This window comes from Cyprinus carpio, chromosome B19 (genome assembly GCF_018340385.1).
Source record: "Cyprinus carpio isolate SPL01 chromosome B19, ASM1834038v1, whole genome shotgun sequence".
NCBI classification, from domain to species: domain Eukaryota; kingdom Metazoa; phylum Chordata; class Actinopteri; order Cypriniformes; family Cyprinidae; genus Cyprinus; species Cyprinus carpio.
The window spans coordinates 13,159,637-13,175,484 of NC_056615.1; the positions used below are offsets into that span (position 1 = coordinate 13,159,637).

General features: G+C 35.7%; 1 protein-coding gene across 1 annotated transcript; it reads right to left on the reverse strand.

Moving 5' to 3' along the window:
• Window positions 1-2,796: 2,796 nt before the first annotated feature.
• On the reverse strand, window positions 2,797-14,557 carry LOC109112211 (collagen alpha-1(XVI) chain-like). Its single transcript, XM_042745488.1, has 24 exons — window positions 14,504-14,557; window positions 13,554-13,598; window positions 11,894-11,947; window positions 11,756-11,809; window positions 11,576-11,629; window positions 11,001-11,045; window positions 10,555-10,608; window positions 10,183-10,218; window positions 9,924-9,986; window positions 9,580-9,651; window positions 9,404-9,457; window positions 9,201-9,245; window positions 8,944-8,988; window positions 8,465-8,518; window positions 7,875-7,928; window positions 7,659-7,709; window positions 7,482-7,571; window positions 7,337-7,372; window positions 6,848-6,892; window positions 4,732-4,929; window positions 4,349-4,412; window positions 3,850-4,012; window positions 3,666-3,802; window positions 2,797-3,557 (listed from the first exon to the last, which is right to left on the reverse strand). The coding sequence occupies exons 1-24, from the start codon at window positions 14,555-14,557 to the stop codon at window positions 3,361-3,363; spliced, it is 1,764 nt and encodes a 587-aa protein (XP_042601422.1). The 3' UTR covers window positions 2,797-3,360.
• Between the last annotated feature and the right edge of the window lie 1,291 nt (window positions 14,558-15,848).

Here is a 15,848-nt window from a genome sequence, read left to right on the forward strand (position 1 = left end):
CCAGAGTTAATGAATTTAATCAGCAACTCCAAACAATGCTCAGACTTTCTGGTCAATTACAAACCTGTATGCCACTTTGAACATACTGTGTGTTATGTGCTTAGAGAAGAACTGATTATCTTCATTAACAGACTATTTATTGTTCTTTTTTTGGTTCATCTGTAAACACTCAAGTTTTCTTGCCTGGTTGTTCAGATTTACCCCAATCAATAAAGAGCAAAGTTTTGTAAAACTCAATGTTCTTCTGCATCATGAACATCTGAGAGGAACAACGATTTTAACTTTTAACTTAAACTTCTTTTTTGTTTTAATAAAATGTATTCATTTCTATGTATTGTCCGTGAAAAAGTAGCAAGCATTAAATGTACATGAGCTTCACACTGGACTTCAAGCAGCTTGGATTCTGTGCCTCTCCAGTCTTCCTCCAGACTTCAGACCTTGATTTCCAAATAAAAATGCAAAATTTACTTTTATCTGAAAAGAGAACTTTGGACCACTGAGCAACAGTCCAGTTCTTTTTCTCCTTAGCCCAGGTAAGATTCTTCTGACGTTGTTTCTGTTTCAGAAGTGGCTTGGTAGCCCTTTCCCTGAAGACGTCTGAGCGTGGTGACTCTTGATGCACTGACTCCAGCTTCAGTCCACTCGTTGTGAAACTCTCCCAAGTGTTTTAAACGGCTTTGCTTGACAGTGTTCAAGCTTGCTGTCATCCCTGTTGCTTGTGCACCTTTTCCTACCCATTCCTACCCATTTTCTTCCTTCCAGTCAATTTTGCATTTAATATGCTTTGATACAGCACTCTGTTTCAGTAATGGCCTTCTGTGACTTACCCTCTTTGTGGAGAGTGTCAATGATTGTCTTCTGGACCATTGCCAAGTCAGCAGTCTTCCCCATGATTGTGGTTTCAAAGAACAAGAGATACCCCGAAATTATACCTTAGGAATGGTCATTTAATAAAACTCAAATGTAAATATTCTAATATTTTTAGATGCTGGATTTTTGACATTCATGAGGTGTAAGAAAACAAAAAATACACTTTTGAAATGTTTTACTTTATATGTAATGAATCTAGAATATATGAAAGCTTCACTTTTTGAAATAAGTTAAGGGGTTCATTTTTAGGATTATGGATTAGGAACATCCTCGTGTGAGGGACCCCATCCTAAAATGTAAAAGCTAAGTAAGTATAAAATATTATTTTGTTGCCTAGACCTAAGTTTGAAAACTCCTGCACCAGATGGTAGAAGACATAATGAATAGTACACCATTTGGGACACAGCTCATGTTTCTCACATTACATTGCTGATTCATATTCTGATCACTATAGATTACAACATTGTCGCCCCTTTTCAGTATAAGCAATCTTATTTCTATTTCCAAATTCATGCCCTCACCATCATATATGCTGTTATTTACAAAGTGTTGAAAATGTAACTGGAAACTCTGTACCCTTGGGCTCAATACTAAGTATTTAGAGCTATTTCAGTCGTCCTTTGTGAATACAAAACTGTTGCTATTGTTACAAACTGAAGATAGATATAGAGATATGTTGTTTAGGAACTGACAAATGAACACGTCCATCGAGAACTCTGCTTTCAAAACTTTTATTGCTTCTCTTAAGTTTCTTTAAAGAAAAATTTGCACACAAATGACTTGACTTACAAATAGCACTATGATGAGATGCATGATGATGGGGATGTTTTTAAAGCTTGCATAAAAAAAGACTGAAAGTCCAATCTGAAATCGACATGCTCATAATGTTCACTTCATGAAAACTGCATCATAAAAAAAAAAAAATAATAATAAAAAAAAACAATACATACATACACCCAATATATATACATACACACTCTACACTCAAACACAAAACAAAAAAAAACACACTCACACACACAAACATACAGACCGAGGAAGTGACAACGAGAGGATAAAGTGCAGAGTGAAAAAGCATCAGACTGGCTGACACAGCAGAGAATAAGTGAGATGCTGTTTGCTATAGAGATGACAACGACGTTTAGGGCGACTAGCAAAGCATATTTAAGATTAGAGCATTCTAGAAGCACATGATGGTTCAGCTGCAAGTGGTACAGTATATCAAAGTAAATTCAAGTTTAAGAGTCCAGAGTGGTGGAGGAGAAGATGTCATCACAGAGCTCGAGAAATAGGTGTCACTGAAATATTCTTATAAAAATAAAATCTCTTTCCGTCCCGTGATACATCACAAAATTGCTTTCCAACCCAAAATTGCATATAAAACCTACCTTTACAAAACATCCATTTGTTTAGAGCTTATAAAATTATTCCAAAATATCTGAGACGACCATAAAAAGGGCTGCCATGCTGATGTAATTTTTTTTTAAAGTACAAAAAGCCATTACATATAAATATGAATATGTACAACACAAGCCCTTGGGGATGTTCATTTTGAATAATAAAAATAATTAATTAGGTAACTGTATCTATGCCTAATTATAACCTCAAACTATTTAATATTAAACGGCTCACACTGTGGAAGGAATTATTCACTGGAAACAGATGGATATTTATGCCACATTGTCTTTGCTAAAGCAGTTAAATAGCAAAATTAGCAGCTGCCAAAACAACCCCCTCACAAAGATATTAAAGAAACATTCCAGATTCAACACAAGCCCTAGCAACAACATCTGTGGCATTCTCAGCCGAAAATCAATTTGATTCATACCTCAATTTGAAAAAGAAAAGAAAAAAGAAAAAAAAAAATAATAATAATGTTGAATGCATGCCCTATAGAATTACATTATAAGTGCAAAACTGTCATCATTTACACAAAATGAGGTATGAGTCAAAATAATTCCTGCATCAATCAATAACATGCCATGGAGGATTTTAACTTGTATTTAACTCAGAATATTGCTTTAATATTTAATGAAGCACCTTGAAGACTGATGTGAAGTGTCAGATGGAAACCAATATCTTTTATGGGGGCTGGAAAAGAAATGAAAAATGTTGAATGCTGAATAAATCTGGGCACCAATAATGACTGTCAACATCTTATATGTCCGAACACATAAAAGACTAAAATTGCATTATGGGAAAGTATTTAGGGGTTTAAGGCAATCAAGTTTGGGATTTTGCACCAAATTGTAGTGGTGTAAGTTAATGCTTAGCCTTTCTTCACTGGTTCATCAGCAGACGATAACTTCTAAATGTCCCCATTGGTGGTGAACCAGTGTTTCGGCATTGCATCATGTGGACAGGAAATGACATTAATCCTTTGGTTCTCCATGGATCTTCTCAGAAGCCTTAGCAGGTACAGGTAGGTAACTGTGAGAATGTCAATCAATGGGTACCATCCTCCATCTTTTACTTCTCTTAAACCACTTTCTAATACATGGGACCTTTGGGAACTGGGCCCTTGGGATTGTACTCCACAGGCATACTCATACAGTCTGATGGGTGACACCGACCATCCTTGCCCTTCGCTCCAGATGGTCCTGGAGGTCCAGGAACACCGGGGATGCCCTGCTGACCAGAAGGACCTGGTGGTCCCATCTTACTGTAACCAGGAGGACCAGGAACACCTGAGAGGAACGGAAGGAATGAGAAAGACATTACAGTAGAATAAACATAACAAAGTTGGCAAAATGACTTCCACTTTAAAATCGGCTTTGAAAACTTGGAAGTCAGACCTGGAGCACCCGGAAGGCCACTGTCTCCCATCTCTCCTATACCCTTATCACCTTTCTCTCCCTTTACACCAGGGGCACCTGGGGACATATATGAAAGCATCCATGTGGAAGACTGGGCAAATGGAACATCACTACAGCTAAAATTAACACAATAACACCACTTACCCTTACCACCCATACCCACTTGTCCTGCCTTCCTTCACGGCCAATCTGCCCAGAGCGGCCCGGTATCCCTGGGGGGCCTGGGATGCCTGGGCTTCCATCTTTCCCTGGGGGTCCTGGTCGACCAGGGGACGCAACCATCTCCACAGGCATCTGCATTCGGGACATGTAGTAGCCCATACGCTCTGCAGGAACAAATGAACTTAAAACAAACCTAAATAAATAATAATTATTTAAAGTGTACACTTGCCCCATAGACTTCCATCATAAGTGCAAAATTGTCAACAATTTTTCTTTTTCTTTTACAAACTGATTTTAACTTGTAACATGTACTTTAACCTGTATTTAACTCAGAATATTGCTTTAAAATATAATAAAGTGCCTTAAAGACTGATGTGAAGTTTTGTGGTGGGCTGAAGAAGAAATTAAATCATCTTAAGACTCTTTCTCTATGAAATAAACCATTTACAAAATTAAGTTGTAGTGCTTCCAGATATGTCTGGTTACAAAAGTTCTCTCACCGTCGAAGATCTTTATGACCTGCTGCCTGATGAAGGACCTTAAATCATCATAGTTTACAACAGCCTGGAAAAAAACAGATACAATGTAAAGTTTAAATACTCATATATATCTACTACAATTCTGCAAAACAAGATTTATTTTCCATCATCCACTAAAAATAACTGGACTCGGATGACAACATAACCCTAATTTATTTAAAAATGTTCACCCTCATGTTAAAAATATGGTGGATAAGGAACATAAAAAAACAAACACAAACACATTGATTCTTAAAGTTGATACTGTTCAATACGATGCTATAGACAGCATTAACTGTTTCTGTCAGTTAATAAACTCTCTCAACCAGGCTGTGTAGTGTGTACCATCAGTGAAAAAGCCTCACATCATTCCCTGGGATTCCTGGTGGTCCGCTGGCACCAGCTGGTCCAGGTGAACCAGGGCTTCCCCTCTCGCCACGGGGTCCGACTGGTCCTACGATCCCTTCTGGTCCTTTGGAGCCAAAACCAAAGCCTCCTCCTGGTGGGCCGGGGCGTCCACGCTCTCCCGGGGGTCCCCTTTGCCCTGCAACTCCTGCTTCGCCCTGGATAGGATCAAAGGAACAGCTGTGATTTACTACACAGGAGATTCTAGGACAATGACCACGGTCTACTCAATGATCCCTGTAATAGCACTGCATAATAGGCTTTATATAGAAACTCATGCACAGCACTACAGTATACAGTCCACAAAATAAAATCATCATGGTCCATCCCATCTACTTCTTTAATGATAAGGTTGACATGAATACAGTGAATGCTAATGTTTTGGCTTATAATTTTATTCTTGTTTGCATTCAGTTGTGATTTTCTACTTCCTGAAAAACCCTCTGCTGGTTATTTATGTTTTATAACAATTTTTGTAAATTAGCTATTGATTAATCAATGCTGCTTAGTCAGGGTAGACTGCAGACGGGTGAGGGGTAGCTTTAATGGCTTGTATTGGAGCCTGTCTTTGTTTTGAAAACATTGGGGGAAAAAATGTGTCAATACAATGTATTGTATATGCCATGGTTTTGTATGTACAGTGTATCTTACAATGTATTGTAAGGTTCTGTTCCCTTGCAGCTTCATTTTTATTCAGATTTAATTAAACAATTCCATTGTTTCCTTAAAAAGGTCCATATTACCCATGTAAACTAATTTCAACTTATAGTATGCATACAATAGTACACATATAATAGTAATAATACAATAGTAAACTTATTTTACTGTTGTTAGCCCCAGTTTAATGGGAATTTTGTCTGGATTTATGAAGTGGCCTGTAAAGAATAACGCATAAATTCTGCAGAAACATTTCTGGACATTCAACATGTTTTGTTTTGTTTTTTAATTAATTTACCAAATCACACTCTACTGAAATAGCTGAGCAATGATATTTTAGCATTATTACTATGCTATTATCGTATTTACTAAAATTTTGAATTTTAGTAAATAATAATTTTTTTCATTTTAGGTTTTATTTAAGTTTTAATAGTTTTTTTTTTTAATTACTTAATTGTGTCTTTTTTAAATGAAATATTTCTATAACTTAAAAAAAAAAATCGGTTTTCGTAACTTTAGTACGTACCTATAAATATATTTTATTTAGTTGCAAAGGTAACATTTCTTACATTGATTTGTTCCATCTAATATCAATTTTTTATTATTATTTTTTATTTATTATTATTTAAGTTAAGCAAGATATTTAATTTTTTTTTCTTTCTCTTTGCATTTCATATCTACTTTTTTGTGGAAATATATTTAGTTAATGCCGTTTGTTGTTATGTTTTCAGTTTACAGTGTTGTCTAATTTTATTGGCTAAAAGGCTAATTAATGCTAATAGTTACATATTTAAAAAAAAAATAAAATAAATAAAAAAGACACTGCCCCTAAAATATCTTCAATGTAGCTAGCTAATTTTTGCTAACGGATTGTAAGGTTGGATATTTTCAGTACTTTACAGTTTCAAGTAGCATTCCCAACACCAGTGTTGTACATGTAGCAGTCTATATAGAGCGAGTCACTTGTTTACACATTTAAGGGCTTCTGCTAATGGGTCGAGGGAAAAGCACAGCTCTCATCTCACTCACATCTAAACTTCAATGTCTGACAATGCTGTCCTGTCAGTGACAGATAGAGGCTCTTCTATGGCTTTATTATGGAGCATAATGGTGTCACTATGTAAGCTGAGAGTGGTGTTCAAACAGGCTATTGTGGCAGATGAGGGAGGAAAAAACAAAAGAGTGAAGGCAAAGTGAGGTTAGATAACAACCTCACACAATTAAACACAAAAACAAAAAACAACTTCATAGAACAAATATAAACAAAAACTAAAACTATCTCTTAAGCACAAATAAAATGTAACCAAATAAAACTCTCTCTAATGCCTGAATAAGATGTATCCAAATGCATGCGAAAAGATGTCAGTGTTCAATGGTGCAAAGACATTATAACAGAGATGTGAAAACAATGCATCTTACCTTCGGTCCCGATGGACCAGGTTCTCCTGGCAGGCCTGGGGCTCCCTGCGGTTACAAATAATTACAGGAGTGAAACTGGGACAAATAGTAGAAGTTTTGCAGTAATAATCATTGGGTCTATGTGCAAACACATAGCTATATCAACCAGAATTTGGTCTTATTTTGATCATGAATGTTTCAATATAATTGCTTTAACCAGATTTTAAGAAATTAAGCTTCAAGAATTCCAAATATGACAGCTGGGAGTTATCTTTTTTATTCAGAAGTCTGTGTTGTGTAAACACCTTATTAAAAAAAAATTAAAATAAAAACACTGTAACTGATTATACATTTTTTAATCTGTGCATGTCCAATATAAAAGTAATTTAGCACAGTTAAATTGTCCGACGATCAAATAAACACTTTTTCAGACCAAAGTGGAGACAAGTTCTTTGGAATTAAGGTTTAATCAGACAGATTTTGAAGCTGCGAATCAACGGAGATACTTACATCTTTACCTGCTGCTCCATCATTTCCTGGTTCACCCTACAGAAAATAAAAAACAGGGACAGAAAAAGGTTTAAAAGAAGACACTATGAATATATATTATATTTATATATCTAAATATTATGGTAAGCCAACGTTAGGTACTAACCATCAGCCCTGGATGTCCTGGGAGCCCTGGTGGGCCAGGTAATCCAGACTGTCCTCTCTCTCCTGCCTCACCTTTGTCTCCCTTAATGCCCTGGTAAAGAACAAGAAGATACATTAAGCATTCAAACAATTAAAAACATCACTGATATATTATCTGATTTAGAAGACTTTTGCTCACCACTCCAGGTGGCCCAGCTGGTCCTGGTGGTCCTGAAGATCCAGCAGCACCCTAGAAATTTCCAGTTTAAAGTGTTAATTTATCATATTCTCAAGTGATTTATCTGTACACTTCTTTCAAAAATATCACACACACAAATCTTACCAACCCCAAACTGTTGAATGGTAATGTACAAACCAAAAAAAGTGTAGATTACAAGATATTTTAAATACTCACCACATGTCCTGGAGCTCCACGTGGTCCTTGTGGTCCGGAAGGACCAGGATCTCCCTGAAATGTGAGTAAAAAAGTTTTTACTAATCAAGACGTGTGTGACAGATTGCAATTTAAAGCACAATGTGAATACCGTAAGTTCTCAGCATTGTCGTAAAGGAAACCATGTAATGTTTTATTATGGACATAAGTGTTAACTGTCTTCTAACTAATGGAGCAGCTGTTTAAAAAGAATATTCCTGAATATATTAGATATTATAAACATAAGTATGTCTCTTCATCTCCACTCTCTGGATAGAACATTGAAATGGCTTGCCACAAAAAAGAGCCAACTCTATCTCACTCATGAATATTGAGGTTTGTTACTGCCACAGTAACACATATTAGGTTTGTACAATGGGATCATGCGCTTGCAATACGTTGGCCAAGCATTTTCATCTGTGCTTGCTTACAAAGTATGTTAATGTTCTAAGGGTGCAGAAACCTATTTTCAAAGCATTCTTTTATTATCTGAAATATATAGAGCATTTGTAAGGAAATCTATAGCACATGTAAAGATTCAGTGGCAATATATCTAACAGAAGACAGCTTACCTCTAGACCAGGCCTTCCTGCTGCTCCAGCAGGTCCCTGAGGTCCTCTATCTCCCTACAGATAACAATGAAGAGTGGGTGATGTAGATTAAAAGACAAAGAGATAAGTAAAAATACAGACTGTTGTGTGTCATTTCTGCATCACTGGAAGTGCCAAATGGATTATATATATACATATCGTTTCCAAAAAGTTTTCCCATTGTTTGGGATAGCAAATTGTCTTGTTCCAAACTTACACCACAGAGTGAGCTCAAAAGTTTGCATGTAGAGCAATTCAGACACGCAGAACAATCTGCAAATGCAATGTTACTTTTGTAGTTGTCTTTGCTCATTAAGAGAAAGCATTTGAACATCAAAAACATCACAGAAGTCAGCTTTAAAGACACGATCAATGGGAAGTCATTTTTTATTCATTTATGCACTACACATTTCAAATAGAAATAATGACAAGGCTATGAAACTCAAAGAAAAGGCTCGTACTTTCATTCCTGGGAGACCGGTGTGTCCTTTGATGCCCTTGAAACCCTGGAATGAGAAACAGTTATACAAGTAAGCCTTTTCCAATCAGAGAAAAGTCAAGACAAGCTCCTCCTTGGAGATGCCTAATTAAAGTTGACTTTGTTCTTTGTTTCAGTCTTTGTTCCAAATGTTGATTTTGGTATTCATGTGTCACTGATAAAATCTACAAAGAATGTGGAAAGTGAAAACTAAGAAACAAAATATGGCAAGATTAATACCGGCATTCCCCTGGGTCCAGCAGGGCCAGGGACTCCTGGTTCACCCTGTTTAATTGTGAAAATAAAACACAGTTAGAAATAGTAAAAACTGAGACACGGAAATACACATTTCTTTATATATATATATATTAATTTGTAATAATATAATGATAATAATAATAATAATAATAATAATAATAATAGTATTTTTTATCTTTTCTGACCCTTAAACCTGGTTTTCCATCTTTGCCATCAAGTCCTTCCATCCCAGGTGGCCCCTTTAAACAAAGACAAAATGCAAAACATTGATTACTTCATGAAAATTTGAATTGCGCAAAGACACTAGATAGGCTGAATGTCTGCTATAAAAGGTGTCTATCCAGAGAATTCTGAGACTCACAGGCATGCCTGGGGACCCGGAAGATCCTGGGGGACCTGTGGGTCCCTGTGTGCCCTGAACTCCGGCACTACCCTAAGGGAGAAGATAAAGTAAGGGTGAGTGCATGATAGAGAAGCATCTAAAATCCACAAGGCAAGCCATTTTATGACTAAAGCATGGTATGTCAGAGCGCTTGTTTGTGAAAGTGACCATAAGTGATAAAGCATATGAATGAAAATGATGAGTCATTTATCAAATGTCATTGCTCATATAAGGATTTATTTCCAGCATGAGCAAGGAATGTCACTATGTTGTATAATTTCATTTATCATTGCATGTTCAGGCATTATAGTACTGTCACTTGCCTTCTCAGCTTGTGGCCCCGGAGGGCCCGGGGAACCTGATTTTCCTGGGAAACCTGGAGGACCCTAGAGACATGAAGGCAACAGTAAGACATCTGGCTTGTTCCATTAGCATATTCAGAGAAATGAGGCTTATTTCAAAATTAAAGTCAAAATTAATTGCATTTTGAAATCCATTTCACTTCTATAATGTGATTTTTTTTGCGTGAAACAGTAGGGGAAATTATGACAGAAAGATGAATCATAATGACTGAATTCCCACCGGTTGTCCTGGGAATCCTTGAGATCCTTGGAAGCCCTGTAAACAAAAGACGCAAGAACTGTTATTATGCGCACTGCAAATTGTAATCACAACAATAAAATCAAGATGTTCCACCTGGGAATTTACTGAGTAAATACACAATTTTATAAATATTTATTTTCCAAGGGTAAAAAAAAAACAAAACAGGTATATGTTTAGCACACTTCTTAGATCTTGGCCTTGTAAATTTGAAGACGCAAACAGAAGATCTTGCTCTACATAGTGTAATATCAATGAATAAGGTGTCATGAGAATGTGATATCAAGAGATATGACATATATAGAAACATAAGTGAACAATAATTGTCAATATATCACTAACATGCTTTCATACCTGATCTCCCTTTGGTCCCACGGGTCCTGCTGTTCCAGCTTCCCCTTTAGGACCCTGCCAGTCAAGCAAACATATGTTTTTAAACACCACAAAATACAACAAAATTTGAGAACAATAAAGAACAAAAGTTAGAAAAAAAAAAAAATTAAACAACAAAACATGTTTTTCATAATGAATCTAAAAAAAAACGTTTGAAGCTTGTTTGTTTGATCTGAGAGTTATTACTCACAAAGAGAATACAAAAGGGAATCTGGCTTATAACATATATACCGTATATGATTATCAGCCAGCCATCCAACATAAACATAAGGGTTTGTTTTGAAAAACCCAATGATAAAAGACAAAATAGTGAAGTGCAGTCGAGGATCATGACTTCAGGTAATATATAGAGTCTATATACATGAAGCAGAAAAAAATAAAGGCATTAAAACTGGATGTTTACTCACTGCAGGGCCCACTGGTCCTTGATAACCTGGAGATCCCGGTGGACCCTATATAAAAACAGTGCAAAGTTTCAAAAACTGTTTACCAAGTCATTATAAGACTTCTTGTGTGAATGCTGCTGTGTGGCTTGAACCCCCAAAGGAGAGTCAAAATAAAAAATTTAGATGTTTTTTAAAAAATACACATTTTTGCACAAAAAATATATCTCAAAAAAGTTTGGTCATCAATAATATATTTTTTTTTTTTTTTTTTTTAAGAATACATATTATTGTATTCAGCAAGGACACTTTAAATTGATCAAAATTACACTTTTATTTTGTTACAAAATCTTATATTCTAAATAAATGCTGTTCTTTTGAAAATTCAGCTTTGCCACTGCAGGAAAAAAAAAAACATGTAAAAAAAACTATTCTACTTTAATATATTTTATGTGTTGTATTCTTTTACAAAATTACTGTTTTTAATGCATTTTGATCAAATAAATGACAGAATTACTGACATAAAATAGGCAAATCTCATTAAAAATGGATGATCTGGATTTTAGAAGTTTAACATTGTTTAAAGAGTGCATTCTTACCGAATCTCCTTTCTGCCCTGCGGTTCCTGGACTGCCACGCTCTCCTTTAAGGCCCTGGAAAAAAGCATAATGATTTTAACCCAACAATCAAACATTTATCAGTTATACAACATGTCACAAAACATTAATATATGCTTTTTCAGCATCTGGTCAGTTGGACAAAATGTTAATACCACTTACAGGAAGTCCAGGCGGTCCCATGGATCCAGGATAGCCAGGATTTCCTGGTGGGCCCTTTGTGAAAAATAATAAAAGTACCTCAAAAATTTAGCAAACTGTCATGGGCTCCTTTTTAGTATATATTCTTGAGTTACTCACCTGTTCACCTTTCTGTCCTGGAAGTCCATCTGTCCCTCTTTGACCTTGTTGACCCTATGTTTAAAAAAGACATTAGCGATACAGCCAGCAAATAAAAGCATTTTATATCTATTTTATATCTATATCTATTCTGGAGAATACTTGTTTTTACAGCCCTCCATTTCACATCATTGTGATCTTAACAGCAAAACAAAATAGTTAATAAACCTGCCAAAGCCTGGCATTTATTTTCTAAGTGAGGGCTGAAAGTAAGGGAATTAATTCCCTTCTTTCCTGCCATCTTTATTCCAGGAACAGAAAAATGATGCAAAGTTATTGTTTTTATTGTTTTTACCTTTATAGCTACGGGACAAAACGTGCCTATTAGCTACTGCATGCATAATGAAAAAAGCATGGACCTGAGCTGAATCTCATATTGGATAATCTTTCAGTAAATGCATCCTGCATAGATACATCACTTAGCGGTTTACAGATTTTACTTAAACGATTCGATACATTTCCCAAAATGAAGGTCAATGCTCTTTAAGCAATTAACATAGAGATCAAAACAGTAACGAAATAATATTCCCAATCAGACTGTTCTCATACTAATAATATTTAACTTTTTCTAAATGCATTAGTAAGTAAATTTGAAAACATAATTATTATTTTTTTTTTTTTTTGATGATGATGATTTTTCAGCAAGGTCAAGGACAAATGGATTGCAACATCATAAAGACTTTCCCTCAAGAAAAATAAAACTGCATAAATAATAATAATGAATTTAAGAATTGCCGGCAGCAGGTTTGAAAGTCTCAGATCTGCTTCATGCCTGTTAAATCATTAATTGCATTGTTATGTCTAGCAGGTGGATTTGATCTCACTGGTTTAACTTTAATTTAATTTAAGAATCATTAATGAAAGCAGTCCGTTCTAAACTCGCATCACTGGTCGAGCCAGACCACTCCAACAAACAAAGTTGTGAAATTGTCACAGAGCCAGTGTTTAGACTCTTCAGTAACTTAATAATAGCTCAGTTACAGTTGTCTCTGAACATTAAACGGAAAATGGTAGAGGGAGTATTTGGCTTCATCTTTAAATAAAAAGGAAAAAAGAAAAAAGTATCCCTCCACTGGCTGTCTCTTTTGCCAATGTCCTTCTGTTATTTTCCTGAATCTTGCTGACTGCACAGTCTCCTCAGCGGTTCAGTTATATATCATTCTATTAGTGGATCAATTCCACAGAAAATTTCAACGTGGAAAACATTGGCCTACTGTTAATCTTTATTTTCAGTTTTTCCATGCTAACAGAAAAAAAAAAAACTGCACAAAATCTATGCCGCTGAGTTTGTTGTTTCAAACAGATTCGATTGAAGCAAATTAAAGAAAGTCAGATAGAGCTCACAAAGCATAAAACTGGACAACATTAAAATAAAATCCATTCTGGCTCAGACTCAATTCATCAGAAAGCCCAAACCTCTGCTAAAACATGCCGTTCAAGGCATTGCAAAATAACCTGTCAGCAGCACATACACATGGCAATGGAGAGATAATTGAACAAGCAACAGTAAAGTTTTATTTCTCTGTCATGGCATTCAGAGAAGATGGGCTAGTTTTCTGAGGTAATTAAACATCTACGGTGTTTGTCTGAGCTGATCGTGAGTTGGCATGCTTTGACTTACAGACAGTCCAGGAGGCCCTTGAGGACCAGGGAAACCAATATTGCCCTATAAAAGAATGATATTAAGGGAGCAACAGTTAGAAATATATTCCTTTATAATGGACAAAAACAAGAAACAAACAAAAGCAATCCTGTCACACACGCATCCCAGACTCCCTCTTTATTTTTTCATAGTCATGCAGCCTGTTTGACTTGGTTTTGAATACTTGGTACAGGTAAAGTGTGACAAAACTGTACTACACAACAGAATTGAAAACTAAAAAAATTGTGTGGTTTACTGCACAGATTGTTGCTTTTTGTTTTCAGAGTAGTAATTGATACAAAAACGTCACAGCTATTGAGGGTTGAGGTTATCGACTTGGAATCCTTTGTACTTGATATTCTTGAAATCAAAAAGCGAAAAAAACAAATAGAAACCAAATGCTTTAATTTCTTTCCTAAAAATAAAAAAGAATCCTCCCCAGCCAGCGCACACAAGTTTAAATGGGCACAAAGTCTTAACTCTCATTTCCATGTTGAAATTAGGTTAGGCACAGGTTTGGGACTATGTTGGGAACCATTATGCAGTTCTGAGCCAAAACAGTAGGGGCCTCTCTAACATTACAGCAAAGAGTGCTGTAAAAATGCAAACTGTACTCCCTTATTGGTCCATTCTAACTGAAAACACTGAACCTAAAAGAAAATGGATCGTGCAAACAAACAATGCATTGTGGTATTAAATGTTATTGACTAAATGAAGTCATGCAGAACAGTTCACTGTTTGCTGTACTTCTGAAACAAGTGCTCAGCATCGGTTTGTCTCTATATGATACAGACTGCACTCTAAAAAGCCATCTGGGGTTGCTGTCACTCAGTCTCAGTTTCTAAGAAAAGAAGGCTAAAAAGACAACCCTGCCAGAAATGACCTTTTAGGAGACAATCTGGAAAATAACTGGCAAAGTAGAAACTTACTGGGGTTCCAGGAAGACCAGGAGGTCCTCGCTCACCGGCAGACGAAGCAACCATTATAACTGGGGCTGTATAATAATTATATAATTACATTATAATATAATATATATATATATATATATATATATATATATATATATATATATATATATATATATATATATATATATATATATATATATATATATATATAGTGCTGGGCAACAAAAAAAAAATTTAATCGCGATTAACGTCACGATTAATTGCATTATGCACAAAATTCAATAATATAATGACTCTAAATAATAAACCACAAAGTTAACAAAACAATGCATTCCACTGTGTTGAGCCAGAGCTCTTCTCTGCTGTTCATGTGTTATCGGAAACTTCCTATTTCCCACTTATGAAGTCGTGATTATGAGCTCGTTGCAGTCTTTTCTGTTAAAAATAACATTGGACAGTGGTGTGTGAATGTTGATGCTTAGCCTAAATAATTTTTAGTGTGAGCGCTGCTGCATTCTTAGGCCCTCCACCAAATGCTCTCATTGGTTGAGACGCATGATGACACTCATCCCAAGCCAGTACTGATAAATATCCCACCCCTCCTGTGACCCATGGTTTGTCTGTGTGTATACAGAGCCAGTGAGCAATGGACTTTCATAAAAATAAAAAAAAATGCATTAATGCACAATAAAATTGTTGGCATTAATCAATTAATGTTCATTTGATAATTTGATGCGATTAACTATGAAACAATGTGTTAAAATTTATTTATAGCAGTTCAATGAACAATTAATATTGCATTTTAATATCATTTGTTTTTGCTAAATTTTGCCAACCTAAATAGATTCAAAGCCACAAAAGAACAGTTGTGATTTCTGAGAAAAAAACCCAGTTGTTTCATTACTGAATAAATCCATGGTTTTGATTCAGTGACCCATTCATAAACAGTAACTTGCTTGATTTCTGAACAAATCAGGTACTTCAATATTCATCTCTAAACCCATGTAAAACCCATTAATCTCATAGCATTATTTATGCTATTCTACGTGCAATGTAAATGCATTCATACCACCTTTAAAGAGTCTGTGTAACTATACCTAAATGCCACTTCAGATGAAGAAAAACAATGTTATGGCCACACTGTAGCCATATGTGGAGCAAGTCATATGCTGAATCAAAAAGTTTGTTTTGATTCTGTTTTGAAATAAATAGCAGCTGACTACGATGACTACGACCAAGCAGAAGTCTCTGCCAGCTGGTTGCATCAACAGTGGACTGAATGAACGTGCAGGTGGTATGAAGTAATCCTACTATGCCTAGCACCCACCTACTTGTCTTCCAGCAAATCAGTTAGGACAACTGGACA

What these genes read in the sequence shown, in the direction of transcription:
- LOC109112211 (XM_042745488.1), bottom strand. Translation starts at nt 14,557, where the DNA reads ATGGTTGCTTCGTCTGCCGGTGAGCGAGGACCTCCTGGTCTTCCTGGA. An exon ending in ATGGAGCAGCAGGTAAAGAT is followed by an intron (nt 6,893 to 7,336) that starts GTAAGTATCTCC and finishes TTGTAACCGCAG; the next exon opens with GGAGCCCCAGGCCTGCCAGG. An exon ending in GGTCATAAAGATCTTCGACG is followed by an intron (nt 4,013 to 4,348) that starts GTGAGAGAACTT and finishes TTGTTCCTGCAG; the next exon opens with AGCGTATGGGCTACTACATG.